Source organism: Sus scrofa, chromosome 5, assembly GCF_054392235.1.
Source record: "Sus scrofa isolate SSC_HxYL_T2T_F1_AM1 chromosome 5, Sscrofa_HxYL_maternal_Yorkshire_Landrace_v2.0, whole genome shotgun sequence".
Lineage (NCBI taxonomy): Eukaryota > Metazoa > Chordata > Mammalia > Artiodactyla > Suidae > Sus > Sus scrofa.
In genome coordinates this window covers 108,047,878-108,063,654 of record NC_139387.1, presented here as the reverse complement: position 1 = coordinate 108,063,654, position 15,777 = coordinate 108,047,878, and the positions used below count along the sequence as shown (strand labels likewise).

The following is a 15,777-nucleotide window of genomic DNA, read 5'->3' as shown; positions in this document are numbered from 1 at the left end:
AGTTTGTAAGTTGAATTCATATTAAATATATATGTCTTTAGGAAGCTTACTATTTAAAAGAATGCTATGAATGTGTTTGTAAGCTAAATCAGAATACACTTGGTGTTATTATTTATAATATTTGTAAAATTTTAAATGACCCTAATATGCTTTTATATATAAGGTTTGATAACGTAGTAATTGCTACTGTTTATGGGCAAGTACTATTTGTTAAGTTTTGCATGTAATGATCTCACTCAATGCAGTCAATCTTTTTTGGTAGGTACTCTTCTCCCCATGTTACAGATGAAAAACAAAAGATGCTTAGGGAATTTAGCTGACTGTCCAAGGTCATACATCTGGTAAATAGGGCAACCAAGATGACAGCCTAAGTTGCTCTGATTCTTAAGTATCAAGATCCACATGTAATTGTGTGTGTGTTTAACTCGGAAGCATACTAGATGAGATCAATAGAAACCCTCTTAAAAAGGCAAGGGCCCATGATTATCCTTCTTCAAGTAGCATGTTCTACACAGAAAGTGATTCTAGGGGAGAACTGCTGCTTTTGAATTATCTCCCATGATGTGGGGCAAAGGAATGAGGGCATTTTGTGTAGGTTCAATCTTACAGAAACCGGAAAATCTTTAGTAGTGCAATCCTTGTGAGTTCTGTGAGAATAAATAATACTGGACTGATATATGAGATTTCTTTGTAAAATTGTTAGCATTTTAATTGCCATCAGTTCTTTGACAAATTCTGGTCATTAATTTTACTTCTGCCTCATTTTGCAATCAATGGTAAAAATATGTGAATCCAGACAAGAAATGTCCTACCAAAATGTGAATTGAGGACAAGAAATATCCTACCGTCGAATGAAACTTAAGTTATTTAAATACTTGCGTTCTTATAGCAGCAAATCGAAAATAATGCAGTATGTTTTTATACTAAATAAATAATGACTCTTTACTTCCAGATATTCTTCATTTTTCTTTAGACGAAAGGAGATTTTTGTCATCCAGTAAGTTGCTGTGGTGATGCAGAGCTCTGCTGTGACTATTTTAATCTTTTCAGGTGGTGTGCTCTATAGTTTAAAAACAGTGTTTTGCTGTTTAATATGCTTTTTTTCCAAAGCCAAAAAAAAAACCCCAAATACTCTAAACTCTACTTACTAAGTGGCTCTGTAATATTGCATGCTATTGATACAGTAAAATTAACCGTATCAAAATGCACATTGACTCACAATGTGCATGTCTTAAGAATTTGCTGTGTTATTATGTTAACTTTGATAGTAAAATAAGTTTTTTTCCTAGATTTCTTCAGGTGCTTCTTGTCCTATTATTATGATGACAGAGGAGCTGCGTTCTCTGTCTGATGGGTGCAGTCTGGGTTGGCACTTCACACAAATTCACTTCAACTGCTATAGATGGTAACCTGTAAGGAACGAAACAGTGGTATTTCCTGTTTGCTGACTCTGGGGCATACATGGAGGGGGACATTCCGTAGGATCTTTCCTTCTGCCCGGACCAGTGGATAGCCAACAGTTCATGCCTTCAGGCACCTGCCCTAATGGCCAGAAATGCCATCTAGCATAAAAATTGCTGGGTACATTGAAGGTAGCATAGCCAAATGTAGCATGAGCAGGAAACCAGGAATTGATTGAGCACCCAAGAGATAATCAATTTCTTCATGTAAAGGACACGAATGGAGGCAGAGAATGATAATGTACTTGATTTCAAAGTCCCAAATCTACTACAGAGGAGTCAGTCCACATGAGCCACAAGGCTGGAGAGGACCAAGACTCCTGACATTCTCACTGACAGTGCATAGTACTCAGCATCATTAATCACATGCAGCATTTCAGACTCATAGACGACTTTGTTATTAACTAATTGCCAAGTCCCCACTGACAGAATTAAACTAGTTTCAGGAAGATGTGTTTTCCTCGAAGGACCTGCTTGATCAGATTCAGACAAAAGATACTACTGAGCCAAAGATTTCGGTGATGGCATCACACAGAATATGCCCATTTCCAACCAGTACTCAAAGCTGACCTCTCAGCATTCCAGACTCACAAGTGCTCTGGCTGAGCAGCTCTGCCCAATGTCTTTCCTCATCATTGTTAAACAAAATCCTTTTCCTTTTTTTCCCTGTACTCCAGGAGGACCTCAAAGAAAAGTTTTAATCAAACCCTTACTGTCTCTCTTCAGTCAGCACATTTTCTTCTGCTAGAATCAGTGAACACTGTCCTGCTCAGTCAGAGCTCTTACTCTGATAGAGCCCAACCTAATAGTTTGGGTTAATCAGAATCTTTATAGAACACTTCTGCATAAATATCATGTTAAAACAGATGCCGTCTTTTTTCAAATTTAGTTTTCTCAGGTTGCCTTCTAACCTCTGATAGAGGAGCTTCTGCAGTTATCCTGCCTTGCAAGCTAATAGCTCAGGCTGTAAGGACTTCTTTTGACAAAATAATCTGTCAAGAATTTGTTTTCAAGTGTGCTAATGTGAAGAGGCTTAGTAATAAGGAAAATTCAACTCCTGCCACCCTGGGAATCTTAGCTCAGCTCTTCCAGCTCAGCAAGAATGTTGCTTTCCTGTATGTATCTAAAAGTCAGTTTCGCCTTATTTGAGTAAAAGAATTATCAGTTGGGCACCCACAAGTACCAGGTACTGTTCTAGATGCTGGAAATAACCATGATGAAAAAAGGAAGGGACATTGCCTTTAAAGAGCTGCCCTTCAAAGAACTAAGCTACTTTAAACCTGTTCGTCCTTACGGATACAAGGAGACATGTGGAGAAAGTACTTAGGTGTCACTTACTAACTGATTATTTTTCTAATTAAATAAGAAAAATACTACATTGCTCACTTATTCAGGTGGCATGTTTACTTTATAAATGAAGTTTTAGGGTCAGCTATGTAGTACTAGCCATTGGTTAGGATAATATTTTTCATTTGTATTGAGGACCCCAGAAAAGTTATTGGTGATTTGATAAAGAAGGATCTGAAAGGATACTATTTTAAAGCCTATGACAAAAATGACAGGAAAAGAACAAAAATTAAAACCCCTTTGAAAATATCACAGTAAATGCTATGGGTAAGTAATAGAGTATCATTGTAGAAACAGATGTAAATGTTGGAATAATTAATAACTTGAAATATATAAACTAAAAAACACACACTCAGTATTTTACAAAAATGGAAAGATTAATATGCACCAGAAAATATGCTACCTATATTTATATTAAAGCAATAAAATTTGACATTCTTTTTGACCTAACTTGACTGGTTAAGTAGAAAGCAGTTTCTCAGTTTATCCTATGCCACTGGTAATGCTGATTTAAGCTGCTCATCTATAGGCTATCATCTATGGCTCCCCATTGGGACTATATTTTAATTCCCTACAGACTTCAACTACTTGACCTTGAGGGAAAGCTGAGTCTCTGTGACAATATGGTCTTCAGTCACCACTGCCAACATAAATAAATGGTTCTTCGCCAGATATATCAAGAGTAATCTGAGTGGAATTTAAGTTTTTGATAGACTTTTTAAAAACGAGCCCAGACATGAAATAATACTCTTTTCAACAAAAGGGCATAGGATTTAAGCTAAGATTCATGTAATAAAAAGTGTTTAGCCTTTAAATTAGAAAGTGGTAAGTTATCTTACTGAAATCTGGACAATTTCTAAATTGATTTATATACTAATGAACTAAATAGGATCTGACACTATCCTTCACTATTGTAACTGAATAGTACCATACCAGTCTAAAATGATTTCCATGTAACAATTAAGTTTTTTTAATGTTAATAAGTTTTCTATTTGAGTCTCTTTGAGTGTCTCCACAGATCATTTGATTTGAAAACAGCACTCCTTCTGAAATAACATCATTGATTTTTGTGTCCATTAATTTCTTTAAGTTTTTTAATGCTTACCTATTTTTCTTAAATGAATTTAATTTCTTCATTTTTAAAATGCATTTAATTTCATCAGTAAAAGTCAAGGAATTTTCTCATACTATATCCCACCTTCTTTTATAATTCCATGCATAAACTGTCCAAATTTTTATTTTTTTCTATTTGCAAATAAAACTTTACAACTTCAAAGAAAAATATAACTTAGAATACAGCTAATGCTTAAGATAAAGATACACTCATACACCCTGAGGCTAAGAATCAAGGCAATGATGTGATGACTCAAGACAACAAGAAAAAATTTTTATTTGAAACAGATAATTTATGCCAAAATACCTCAATTTAAGGTATCCAGATAGGTGTTTTGATTTCAGTTCACACATAATTGTGAGATAGACACAGAAGAGGAAATTACATAAAAATAGACTATTAGAAGCCTTGTTTCTCACATCATGTAAACGCAAATGTGAAGAACAGACTATATATAGTGATTAGGTTTAGATAAAGATCGATACCAAAAAATTAATAAAGCCAAAACAGATTTTTTAAACCTCTCTTCTTTCTTGTGTAGATAAGAGTGACTTTATTGTTTATACATCTAATTTCTTGAGTATCTAGCACCTGTTAACTTCTTCTATGAAAGGATCTGATATGGCTTTTTAGTCTTGTGTACTGTTTACTGATAAATCTATTGATCATACTTATTTAAACCTTTGAGGAGGATCTCCTGAGAATTCCCAATGACTTAATATTTTTGTGGAAAATTCATTCAGTTCAGAGATTCTCTCATAATTATCAGAGTACTTACATTTAGCTTACTATGTATCTTAGTCTGGATTTGTCCACAGTTGTGTATTTCATAATGATTTATTCACTGTCTGCTATGAGTAAGTTTATGAGGGACTTGGAGCAAACCAAGTGTCAATCCTGTCCCTGCTTTCAAGTCAACAGGAACCTCAATGCATGTGTGTGTGTATATATATATATATATATATAGAGAGAGAGAGAGAGAGAGAGAGAGAAAGCATGCTATAATACAAGGTGGAGGGTGCTTTGTCCATAGAAATTTAGTTTCATAGAAAGAAGTTAGTTTCTCTGTAATAGAACAGAGTAAGGTTCATGGAAGGATTAATATTTGAATTAGCTATTAAGGAATTAGTAGAATCTGTTTGTGGGAAAACACCTGGAATGGTAGAAACTGATAGTAAGAAAATAGCTGGAGTGCAAACAGGGTCATGTGAAGGGTAGTTATAAGGACTAACGTACAGAAAATGCAGGTATGATTAGAAACGCCTTCACATGATAATATGAAAAAATAATTATTATAGCCTATTATTAGGGATTTATTTAGGATTGGAATTGAGAACTAAAAAGCAAAATTTGCTTTGAAGCATTTATAATCACTCTTTATTCTGGGACTCAGATTAGGGAGAACAAAATAGGAAATCTTGCTGCTAAATTTAGCACAATCTATTCTTCCCAGTTTTGAGTAAAATATTCGTTTAGAAACAAACAAAAATCCTTCTTTATATAAGTATCAACTGTGGAGGAGATTGTTAGGAGGAGCTTGAGTTTTACAAAATGAACTGGAAATAGAAATTATAATACTGATGATAGTAACTAACATTTCTGTACTGTTCCAAAGCTAGGGTGGGCATTTTTTAGCATTTCACATATATGAGCTTGATTTACATATAGTCTCTAAATTGGGAACTGAAAAAGATTAAGTAACTTGTTCAAGATAAGATAGCTGCATTGCTGGAGAAAGTGTTTTAGGCCAATAAGGGCACTGCATTTTATAATAAGAAAATGATTCAAAAATATTCATCCACGTCCAATAGGTAGCCAGTTAGAGTTTTAAAGTTAGCACTTCCAGAGAAATGTCTCAGATGTAAAATAAAAATAATAAAAGCAACCTTCTATAGAGTTCTTCACTCAAAAGAAATTGCCAAAAAAGAAAAATATTAAATTAATTGTAATTTCTAAATGAGAATAGAGATCATTAATAAAAATAGAATAAGGATGCGAATAGTAATCTGATGCTTTTAGCTATTTCTTGCTCATTTATATTTTAATGATTACTCATGTTTAATGTTTCTTGAGGATTTCATAAATGTCATAATTCTTCCAATACTCTTGATGGCTGCCTAGAAACTAGCTCTATTTCAGGTTTCAGATAGGCCAGTAAAAATATTTTTGCCAGTACTGCCTCAAATTATCTTGGATCGTCTGGGTAAAGAGACAAAACTCTCCCCACTATAGGGTGGCTGTCTGCCGTCCTTAAATTAGGTGGACCATGAGCCTGTCAATGAAAGTGGATGTAATATCTGAATTTCACCAGTCACAAACTGAACAATATTCCATATTACAAAAGTGATCACCCAACTCAAGACATTTCCCTTTCTGTGTGGTGGTAGGGAATTTGATCTTGCTAATTCAAGTATCTCATTCATTTCTATCTTAAGCGCAGCTAATTAAGATTTGCCCAACCTAACCTACTTCTGAGGAATATAATTGCATAGGAACACTGGGACACCAGGCCTTTGAAGGGGCTTGGGTATTGGGTCTAGCTCATGGCTGTCTTCTCTTCTTGCTGGTCTTTGCTGAGGGGTAATTATTTCCAACAGGGATTGACTGTTGCCTCAGTAGCCACTGCATGCATTGCTATGTCAGAAGTCTCTGCAGGGTCTCCAATTCATACAACTCTGTCTTCCTGTCCCCAGGGTTCTTCTGAGTCAATACCCAATTCAGCCATCTCTATATCCGCCTAATTAGAGTCAGGATCTCTCTTTTGCCTGCTTAGATGCACTCAGGGGTGTGGATGGAAGACCACAAGTTCATCCACCACGACTTTGCTCTAACAGTGCTGTTTAACCCTGTGATGCCAGGTCTGATGACGGGCTCTTCTGCTAGGTTATACCCTGAGAAGCTGAGAGATACTTCCTTCTGCTTGGGGAGCACCTAATAGCATCAACCAAATTCTGTCATTCTTCCTGATAATACTTGTTCTAGCACCTCTATATTCTTCACCAATTCCTGTATTGTAACAAAATACACTCTTCTGACTCATATTTTCTTCATTGAACATACCTATTTGTAACCATTTTCGTAGTATTTATTATGCCGCATTTTCAATCTATTTTTTATTTGTCCTTTATCTCAAAAGTCACATCCTCTTATAAATATTCTTCGCTTAATATAGTGACATCATCCCTCATAATGTTTAAAATTTAAAACTTTAATAAAGGCATATGCTCCTCATTTTATTTCATTATACTTTGTGCCTTTTGTGTTTTTTTGCGGTGTTAATTTGTTGTGCATGACAATGTGTTATTAAAGATGTGCTCATCTCTGAATTTGTGTGTTGCATCGTCTTGTTTAGCTGTTAAAAATGATTTCAGTTTTTTTTTTCAGAGTATAAGTACCTTGGCAATGTCACAAAAGGTTCTATATCTAAAGTAACTGAAATTATTGTGATTTCTTATGGTTTTATATATACATGAAAATTCATGAAACCAGACTTAGGCAATATGATGTCATTTTTTCAGACTCCCCTCCTGATTCAGCATTCTTTATGGACAAAACAATTTTAATCTGCATTAACTCTTTTATACCAATAAGTACTATGTACTATATTAAAAAGTAACCTGTTTTTAATGTAATGCCCAAATGCCTAACAGTATAAAAGAGCACCTTCTTAGCTTGAGAGAGATGCTAAATTATTAATTGGCCATATCTGGGTCCAAATAATATAATTTCAGATTTAAAATAATGATCACATATTCATTAAAGGCATGTCATACCTTACTGATTTATCATGTTTTTCTGATTTTAATTTAGAACTCTTTCAGAAAAAGCTGTACCCTCAACTCACAGTGCATTTAACACAATCTCTGTTGCAGGTTACTTAGTTATAGAAAATCCATCAAGTAAGTTTGTTAAATATCCTTTCTTCTTTTTGAATATCAACTCTAGATTCACTGATTCAATGAATCTTAATGTGTGATTCCTTTTTTGTATGTTTGTTAGAAAAACCTCCGAGCGGGATATAAATCATAAAAGCATGACTAATTGCATGGTAACTGGAGAAATGCTTTTTCTCTCTCTGGGGTGAAGCCTGCATGTCTGTATTTTCGCTTGGGAAGTAATACGGGGATATTTAAACTCCTTAGGGTCTAAAAACCATGTCGTTATGAGAATGAGGTCACTGCAATATTTTATATCTTCTAAAACCTTGTAATGTATAAAATGTTCTCTGTATGACAAAGAGGTATTATGTGCTTTAGGATTCAATGATAACTTTATGCCCTTACATTTGCTTGAAAACTTTGCTTCATTCAAATGTTAAATCATTCATTGAAAGTACTTAAAACTTGAAGGCTTTCTGTACCATGAAATACAAAGAAAGTGAACTTAAAGGGGAAAACCTAATTTTGAAATTGGACAGAGTGGCTTTAAAGGGCCGTGGGGTTTTTGAAAAGTCCCTTGTTTGGTAATTCATCGGGTGGAAAGGCAGTGCCCAGGTTAAAGGGAGAGAACTCAACCTAACTTGACTCCATTTCATACCTTTCTTTGCTTGGAGGCCAATAAGCAAGAAATCCTTCCTGCAACACGTTGAAGAGCTTTGCACAAACAACAACCTAAAGTTTCAAGAAGAATTTTCGGTATGTTACTAGCAGTTGTCACAACACTGCCAGACCTCCAGTCATCTCCTGTGTCACATTTCATGTCCATTTTAAGCTCGCAAGGCCGTGAAGGACGCTGGCCTTGATAATCAATACCCAATTACCAGGCCGACTGTTTGGACAGTAACGTTACACTGGGCTGCCTCTGGTGCAACCTGAACAGAATTTTTCACCTGCTGTGTCAGGAAAAGGTGCTTCTCCTCAGACCTCCCAGCAACGGCAGCCAGGCCCCATCCCTTTCCGTGTTCTCGCCCAGACACAGATGTGTCTAGATGCTGGACTCACCAGTTTCTGTGTGTGTGCCAGATGTAGGGGATACTATAAATGTGCTTTCCTAGTCAAATAAGTATTTTAGATTTAGAAACTAAATGATTCCATTTTCTGTTTGTCTGCTGAGTTTACGTTAGTGGTACAGACGAACCTGAGAATAGAACTTGATGTCTCCAGAAACTAGTAAATTAGTTATTAAATTATTTCTGGAACTGTTCCCAAATAAAAAAACAGGTAAGTCATACCTGTGTTTGATAGTCTTACTTTTCAGTGATCATAGAATATATGCTATATCCCATTATGGAGAATTGATAAAGTTAAGAACATGTTATTTTAACGCTATTTAAAAGTTAAGATTAATTTTATTGCCTTTAGCCTTATATATATATATATATATATATATATATATATAATTGAAACTACATTAAAACATAAGGCATGCATTACATCTCCAAGTTATTTTAAGACTTGTAAGTCTCATTCCTTAGATTACTTTGTATTATAAAAACAAAACAGATTTCTAAATGTTACCAAAAGCTTTATTTCTCTTTTCTTTGGAACTTTTTAGTGTGTGAACAAAGAATAAAACAAGTGGCTGGAATAATTCAGGATTGTAATATTTCAGTCTCTCAGAGAATAATAACAAAAATGTGAGATTAATGGTATTTCCTATAGCTTTTTGGTTATGCCTCTTAAGTAATATTGGTCTGGACTTAAAATCAATGGTACCATAAAACTCTTCTTAGCATTTATACAGCATGCTAAGAACTCTCAATTTTTCAGGAACAAAAGGGGAGTTTCCCTAGAATAGGAGCAAATACAGTTACACATGACTGAGTAGATGAAAGGTTTTATTAGCAAAAGCATTTCCACATACATTATGTTGAGAAAGTTTCTAGTTTAACGTCTTTGACAATTACAATTTTAAGTACTTGGGTTTTTAAATATAGGTTTTGTGTATAGTATTATGTAAATGTATATATTATGTAAATGTATATACGTATATAGGGAACATTTTTAATTGCTCTTAATCCTAGTGCTGTATTAATTTTTAAAGCAAAACTTTTAGTAAACAAATGCATGCTTAATGCATCTATTTGATAAACCTGGTAACTCAGGTCATATTCACTTATACCTTAAACATCAATTAGCTCCTACTATGTGACGGGCATTGACCTCTATCAATGCAACACTTAATAGCTAAGTGACATTGGGCGAATCCCTTAAACTCTGTCCGTCAATGTCCTCATTTGTAAAATGCTTTATGTGTCTTATGGAGCTGAGAATACTGAACTGATTGAATGTGTATAACACTAAGAATAGTGGCTTGCATAAGTATTTGCTATTAGAATGATGATTTCTACCATAAAGAAGTTCATATGGTGACAGGAACTCCAGATCTGTATAAAAAGTCATGAATACACTCCATCGTAGTAGAGACAGGCAGAGGGAAGGGAGGATCGACCCTGTCTAACAATCAGAAAAGACTTTGCAAAAAGGTGACCTGCCAGATGAACTTTAGGACAGAGCAGAAGTCTAACGAGTAGAGAAAGGGGAAAAAGCAGTCTGCAAAGAATGACGACAAAAGCAAAAGGATGCAGAACAGTCTCACTCATCTGTAATCCCACTGAAAAGAGGAATCAGTCGGAGAAAGAGCTAACTAGGAAGGGCGGTTGAGGCCCTGTGGGCTCTGGTAACTGAGCACACTCAGGCCACGGAGTGTAACATTACTGTCCAAACAATCAACCTAGTAATTGGGTATTATTGATTATCAAGGCCAGAGTCATTTAAATCTATAAATGGAAACTACCATTTCCTGGGAAATAACTACAGACTACAAGTACCACTTTTCAGTTGATTTCCATTCCACCTTTCTTTTCCCCTCTATTTGTCTCTTACCAATACACTGACATAATACTTTCAAAACTTGACTCAAGGAAGCTGTTCCAGAATTCCTCATTTGGTTAAAAAAATTTTTAAGGCTTTGTGCCAACCCAGCAGAACTCAAATGCTTACACTGTCCTTCCAACACATCCACATACATGCCAAAGACTGTCCAGATTTTCTCTTTGAAGAAATTTAGGGAGAAGGGGAAATTATCTAATTAAAAGAAATAATTTATAATAATGTTGAAAATTGTAAAAAAAACCCCACAATTTTAACACTTTTTAAGGAATTTGGTAAACTGAGACTTTTCCAATATGATAAATTTCATAAGTGTAAACCGTTCAGTTCAACAAAATAATGAAAATATTTTCTTGCACTGGCTTTCTTAATGATGAATGGATAATACGATTTTTCACCAAAATGCCAATAACAGAGCTCCTTGACCTTTCATCTGTGTCTGATAATTCTTAATCACACCTCTGCATTCCACTATCGATTTAACAATGCCCACTGAGAACGGGAACTGACCTTTGGCATCTTCTCAAACTGACCAATGTTATACCAATTAATAGGCATGAAATCATACTACCCGAGGAGAAAAAACAAAAAATAAATCACCGACTCCTTCCCGTACTAGGTAGACATTAAAATATGAAATAATGACAGTGGGTTTGATGAAACCATTAGAAAAGTATGAAAAGGATGGTTGTCACCCCTCGGGCTTGCCAAAGGACAAAGAAATTATCCCAGAGAAGGCAGGAGCCCAGTGGACCAGTTCTATTCAAGATAGTTTCTGTGAAAGTTCATGTAAGTTCGTCACTGTTCATTTGAACTTACTCCACAGTTACGAGAAATATTTTCATTTTAAAAGTAAAAAAGATTTAGAATAAAGAATAAATTTCTTTTACTAAGTGAAACTTCTTGTTTACCTTTGAAATAAATTTAAACTTTGCTATGATTTCAACCCACAGGAATTACCGAAATTCCTTCAGGATCTTTCTTCAACTGATGCCGATCTGCCTTGGAACAGAGCAAAAAATCGCTTTCCCAACATAAAACCATGTATGTGCATTTACTGTTTCTGGTTTTAGCTGTGAAACAGTTTCAAATGAGTGCAAAATGCATTTTAGCCTTCTTTTCTTAAATATAAATTTTACATATTAATTGAATTTTGATAATGCATTTTATTGGCAGCAACTTTGAAATTATATCTATTTTGCTTTAATATTTACTAAAGCGAATGTGCATGGTTTTCAGCTTCTCCACAAACGTTTCATTCCTGCAGGTGTAGGAAACTGTAGACCTAATAGTTTCCTAGCTTTGTAATTTAACCCAAGTCATGAACCTCTCTAACATCTTCCCCTAGACCTGGTTCTCAAATGAAAAGGTTCACATGTAACTTTGTGCAATGGTTTCCCTGAAGAGCATGGCAGTGCTTTCTTACGGAATATAAAAAACGCATGGCAGAATATTCATTGATGATCACAGGAAATGCGTGATTGCCAGGATTGGTGTTACAAAAGAGGCAGGGCTGGCTCATGCTACAGTAAACACGACTTCAATAAGAAACCTTATTACATGCTACAAGGTTATTACATTCTTGCATGTTATTAAAAACACTGATGTGAAAAAAGGAAAACATATTAGTGCTGTAAGAATTCGCAGTGTGGTGAAAAAAATCTAACGTTCCTCTGCTAATAATAGATAAACTGTAGTCTGATTCAATGTTTTTATATTATGAAATTAAAGTCATATTTGTTATGCTCCAGAATATTGTCAATATTGTTTCAAAATCTAGTTTTAAAACACTAATTTCAGAGTATGTATATATGTGTGTGTGTATATGTATATATGTGTGTGTGTGTATGTGTGTGTGTGCGTGTGTGTGCCTTTTCACAATGAAACTGTACTTGGGGGGTATTCTATATACATAAAAATTGAACCCTTCTGGCTAGAAAGATATGGACTTAGAGAAGGATAAAATTGCAGGATGTAAAAACTGTAAGGCTATGGATAGGAAGAAATGGACCTTATTCTGTTATTCTAGAACTATAGGATAACTGAGGCATGAAGTGAACAAATTTAGGGAAACATGATCTAGGAGGTAGTAATCTAATAGAATCTGTTAATTCCCAAGAATTAGAAAAGCATGAAAATTCAAATAGTTTTAATCACCTAAACTCCTTTCTGGGACAAATCATAGGGAAATGACTTTAAAAGTTGACAAATAAGACTTGGAAGTGTAGGAAATAAGGAATGTTGCTATTGCATCGCCACGTCTCTGCGGCAGGACCTTTCTTAAGTCATTTTGTTTTCCCTTTCAGTGGGTTAACCTGGGTCAGATGATTGTACCCAAGTGTAAGAGATAAGGAAGTTCTCATGTTGTTATATTAATCTATACCTACATTCCCTTCAGACTGTCTGCTTCATGCTTACTTTACTTCACATTCTATGAAAACAAATATTATAGTCTAACTATGGAAAAGTTAATATTTATTTACAGCTGTACATTTGGCTAAAGTAATGTATATTATACACTGGATATTAAATCAAATCTATCTAACTCATTTCCAAAGAACAAAAAGCATCTGACTTAAAATATATAAAACTTTAGTATGTTAGACATTTTTTAAATGTGACATTTTGATCTTTTATCATTGAGATCTCTGCATTATTATCTGGGTTCACATAACAGCCCTAAGAAAAGTCACACAATGCTAGAAGCTTCCTAGCACTTATAGCATAAGAACAGAGTAAGAATGGTCAAGAGAATTAAATAAACATCCTTAAAACAACTAGGAAAACTGAGGGGGTAAGATTACCCTGATTTCTGAGGCTAAGACAAAAAATGAGTGATGGAATTACATCGTAAATCAAGGATGTTTTGGAATATTGTAAGCACTGGGTGCATTTTTTCACCTTTCTCAGAGTCAAATAGATAACATCCCATTGTTTTCTGCCCCTCTTCTTCATTTTAGCACAGAAAACTTCAGAGTAATTTTTCAAATAACATGCTACATCCACACCCAATATCTTTTAGTGGATTTTTACGGAAAGCTTTTTCTTAACAGTCCTCTTAAAGAGTCGGAGGTCTTATAATAAATAATTTTGTTAGGAAGAATTTTGTTTTTCAAGAACTTCTTGATTCAACTCATACATACTGCCGGCAATATAGTAAAATGACGCAGAACGCGCGGGCTCTATCCAAACTTCCCCGGCTGCAATTCTGTTTCCCTACTAACTACCTTAGCGATTGGTGATTATTATTTAATGCCGTCTGCCCCATCAGGTTAAGGGTTAGATGAAACAATCATGTAAATCACTTTGCCCAGTACCAGCATGGGAAGCTCTCAATAAATATTAGCTCTTAGGGTTGTTATTAATTGACCGCTTATTTTTAAAAGCTTCTAATTTTCTGGGTGAATAAAATTGAGTAACAGGCACTTAGAGTCTGTGATCTGGCGATGACAAGCCCACTTCCTTAGCCTCAGTTCAAAGACTAGCTGTAAACTCACATCCACCTCTCTGGGCAAATAGACCCTTCTCCTCGCACCCCCCATCCCCCACACACAGAATAAGCAAATGAAATGTTTACACCAAATATATTCTCCCATTGTGCTTACAGAGAAGCTACAAAGCTGAAGAAATGGTTTTTTCTCCCACAGAGAATGAATTCATTTTAATGGAGTCTAAATTTTAGCTTGAGCCAGATCTGTGAAATTCACTGTGTCCTCTGAGTAATGTAGAAAGTAGGATTTCAGATATCACAGGGCTTTTTAGAAGATATTAGCTTACAGAGCTTTCAGATTCTAGAATTCACAGCAGATGCATGCAGAAGAGATTTCTAAATCTCTGACAGGTCACAATGATCTTCAGAAGTGTTCTAACACCATGAAGAAAACTTTAGTTTGCTGTTGACTTAAGACAGTTATAATCGGGCATATTAAACTTAAATGAGATGAGTTTAAATCTTCCCAAAGAGCCAAGTAAGTATGTTATATTCAAACAATGAAATACTATATGGCTTTTTAAAGTAATGAGATAGCTACCATTGTTTATGTGAATATGCAAAGACATAGGTAAATCGAAAAATTTGCAGTATAGAGTATATATCACCCCATTAGCAGTTAATTTTATATGAATACATGTAGAAAATTCTGGAAATAAATTCAAGAACATATTAATAGTCATTGTCTCGGGGTAGTGGACATATGGAATAAGAGGAAATTTCTACTTTTAAATTTTATAACCATCTGTAATTTTTGAGATTATATCATGAATATCTTTACATTCCTTTTTTTTTTTTTTTTTTTTTTTTTTTTTTTTTTTTTTTTTTTTTGCTTTTTAAGGCTACACCTGCAGCATATGGAAGTTCCAACACTAGGGATCCAATCAGAGCTACAGCTGCCAGCCTACACCACAGCCACAGCAATGCGGGATCTGAGCCACACTGGTGATCTACACCACAGCTCACGGCAATGCTGGATCCTTAACCCACTGAGCGGGGCCAGGGATCGAACCCACATCTTCATGGGTACTAGTCAGATTCATTTTCACTGAGCCACGACAGGAACTCCCTGAATTACTTTTAAGGTAAGAAAGTAGTAGCAACTTAAAAAGTTGATTAGCACTAATTTCTTGTATTTTCTTCTAGACAATAATAACAGAGTGAAGCTGATAGCTGATGCTAGTATTCCAGGATCAGATTATATTAATGCCAGCTATGTTTCTGTAAGTTTCTATTTTTTATACATTTCATATTTCTATAAAACATCAAGGCTGCAATTATATTACTCTTCCAACTATTTCAAACAAGAAATTCATTACAACCTTTATGGATTTAATGGGCTAATTCCTTACAACAATGTGTACCCCATTTTATAGATGGGGAAATGGAGGCTTCTAACAGAGACTGCAATTTACCCAACAATCATTGCACTATTACGTGGCAGATGTGCAACTTCAAGCTACACGTCCCCTGGTCTTTCCACTGTTTCCTCTTTGTCTGTATATTCTCTGTCCCCAATGAGGTTGGCCAAGCTCT

General features: G+C 35.0%; 1 protein-coding gene and 1 long non-coding RNA gene across 7 annotated transcripts in view; one reads left to right on the top strand and one right to left on the bottom strand.

Annotated features, from left to right (window-relative positions):
* Positions 1 to 15,777, bottom strand: part of LOC110260827 (uncharacterized) — a 63,309-nt gene that overhangs the window by 9,913 nt on the left and 37,619 nt on the right. The gene's annotated exons all lie outside the window — the stretch shown is intronic.
* The window catches only part of PTPRQ (protein tyrosine phosphatase receptor type Q), a 224,236-nt gene that overhangs the window by 192,406 nt on the left and 16,053 nt on the right, over positions 1 to 15,777 (top strand). The window contains exons 36-40 of one of the 4 annotated variants that reach the window (XM_084957733.1): positions 953 to 997; positions 7,794 to 7,820; positions 8,474 to 8,555; positions 11,705 to 11,795; positions 15,388 to 15,464. In XM_084957733.1, coding sequence (XP_084813859.1) covers positions 953 to 997; positions 7,794 to 7,820; positions 8,474 to 8,555; positions 11,705 to 11,795; positions 15,388 to 15,464 — 322 coding nt within the window. The remainder of the gene's footprint in view (positions 1 to 952; positions 998 to 7,793; positions 7,821 to 8,473; positions 8,556 to 11,704; positions 11,796 to 15,387; positions 15,465 to 15,777) is intronic. The other 3 variants (XM_021093069.2, XM_084957734.1, XR_014804594.1) reach the window with 3 other exon arrangements.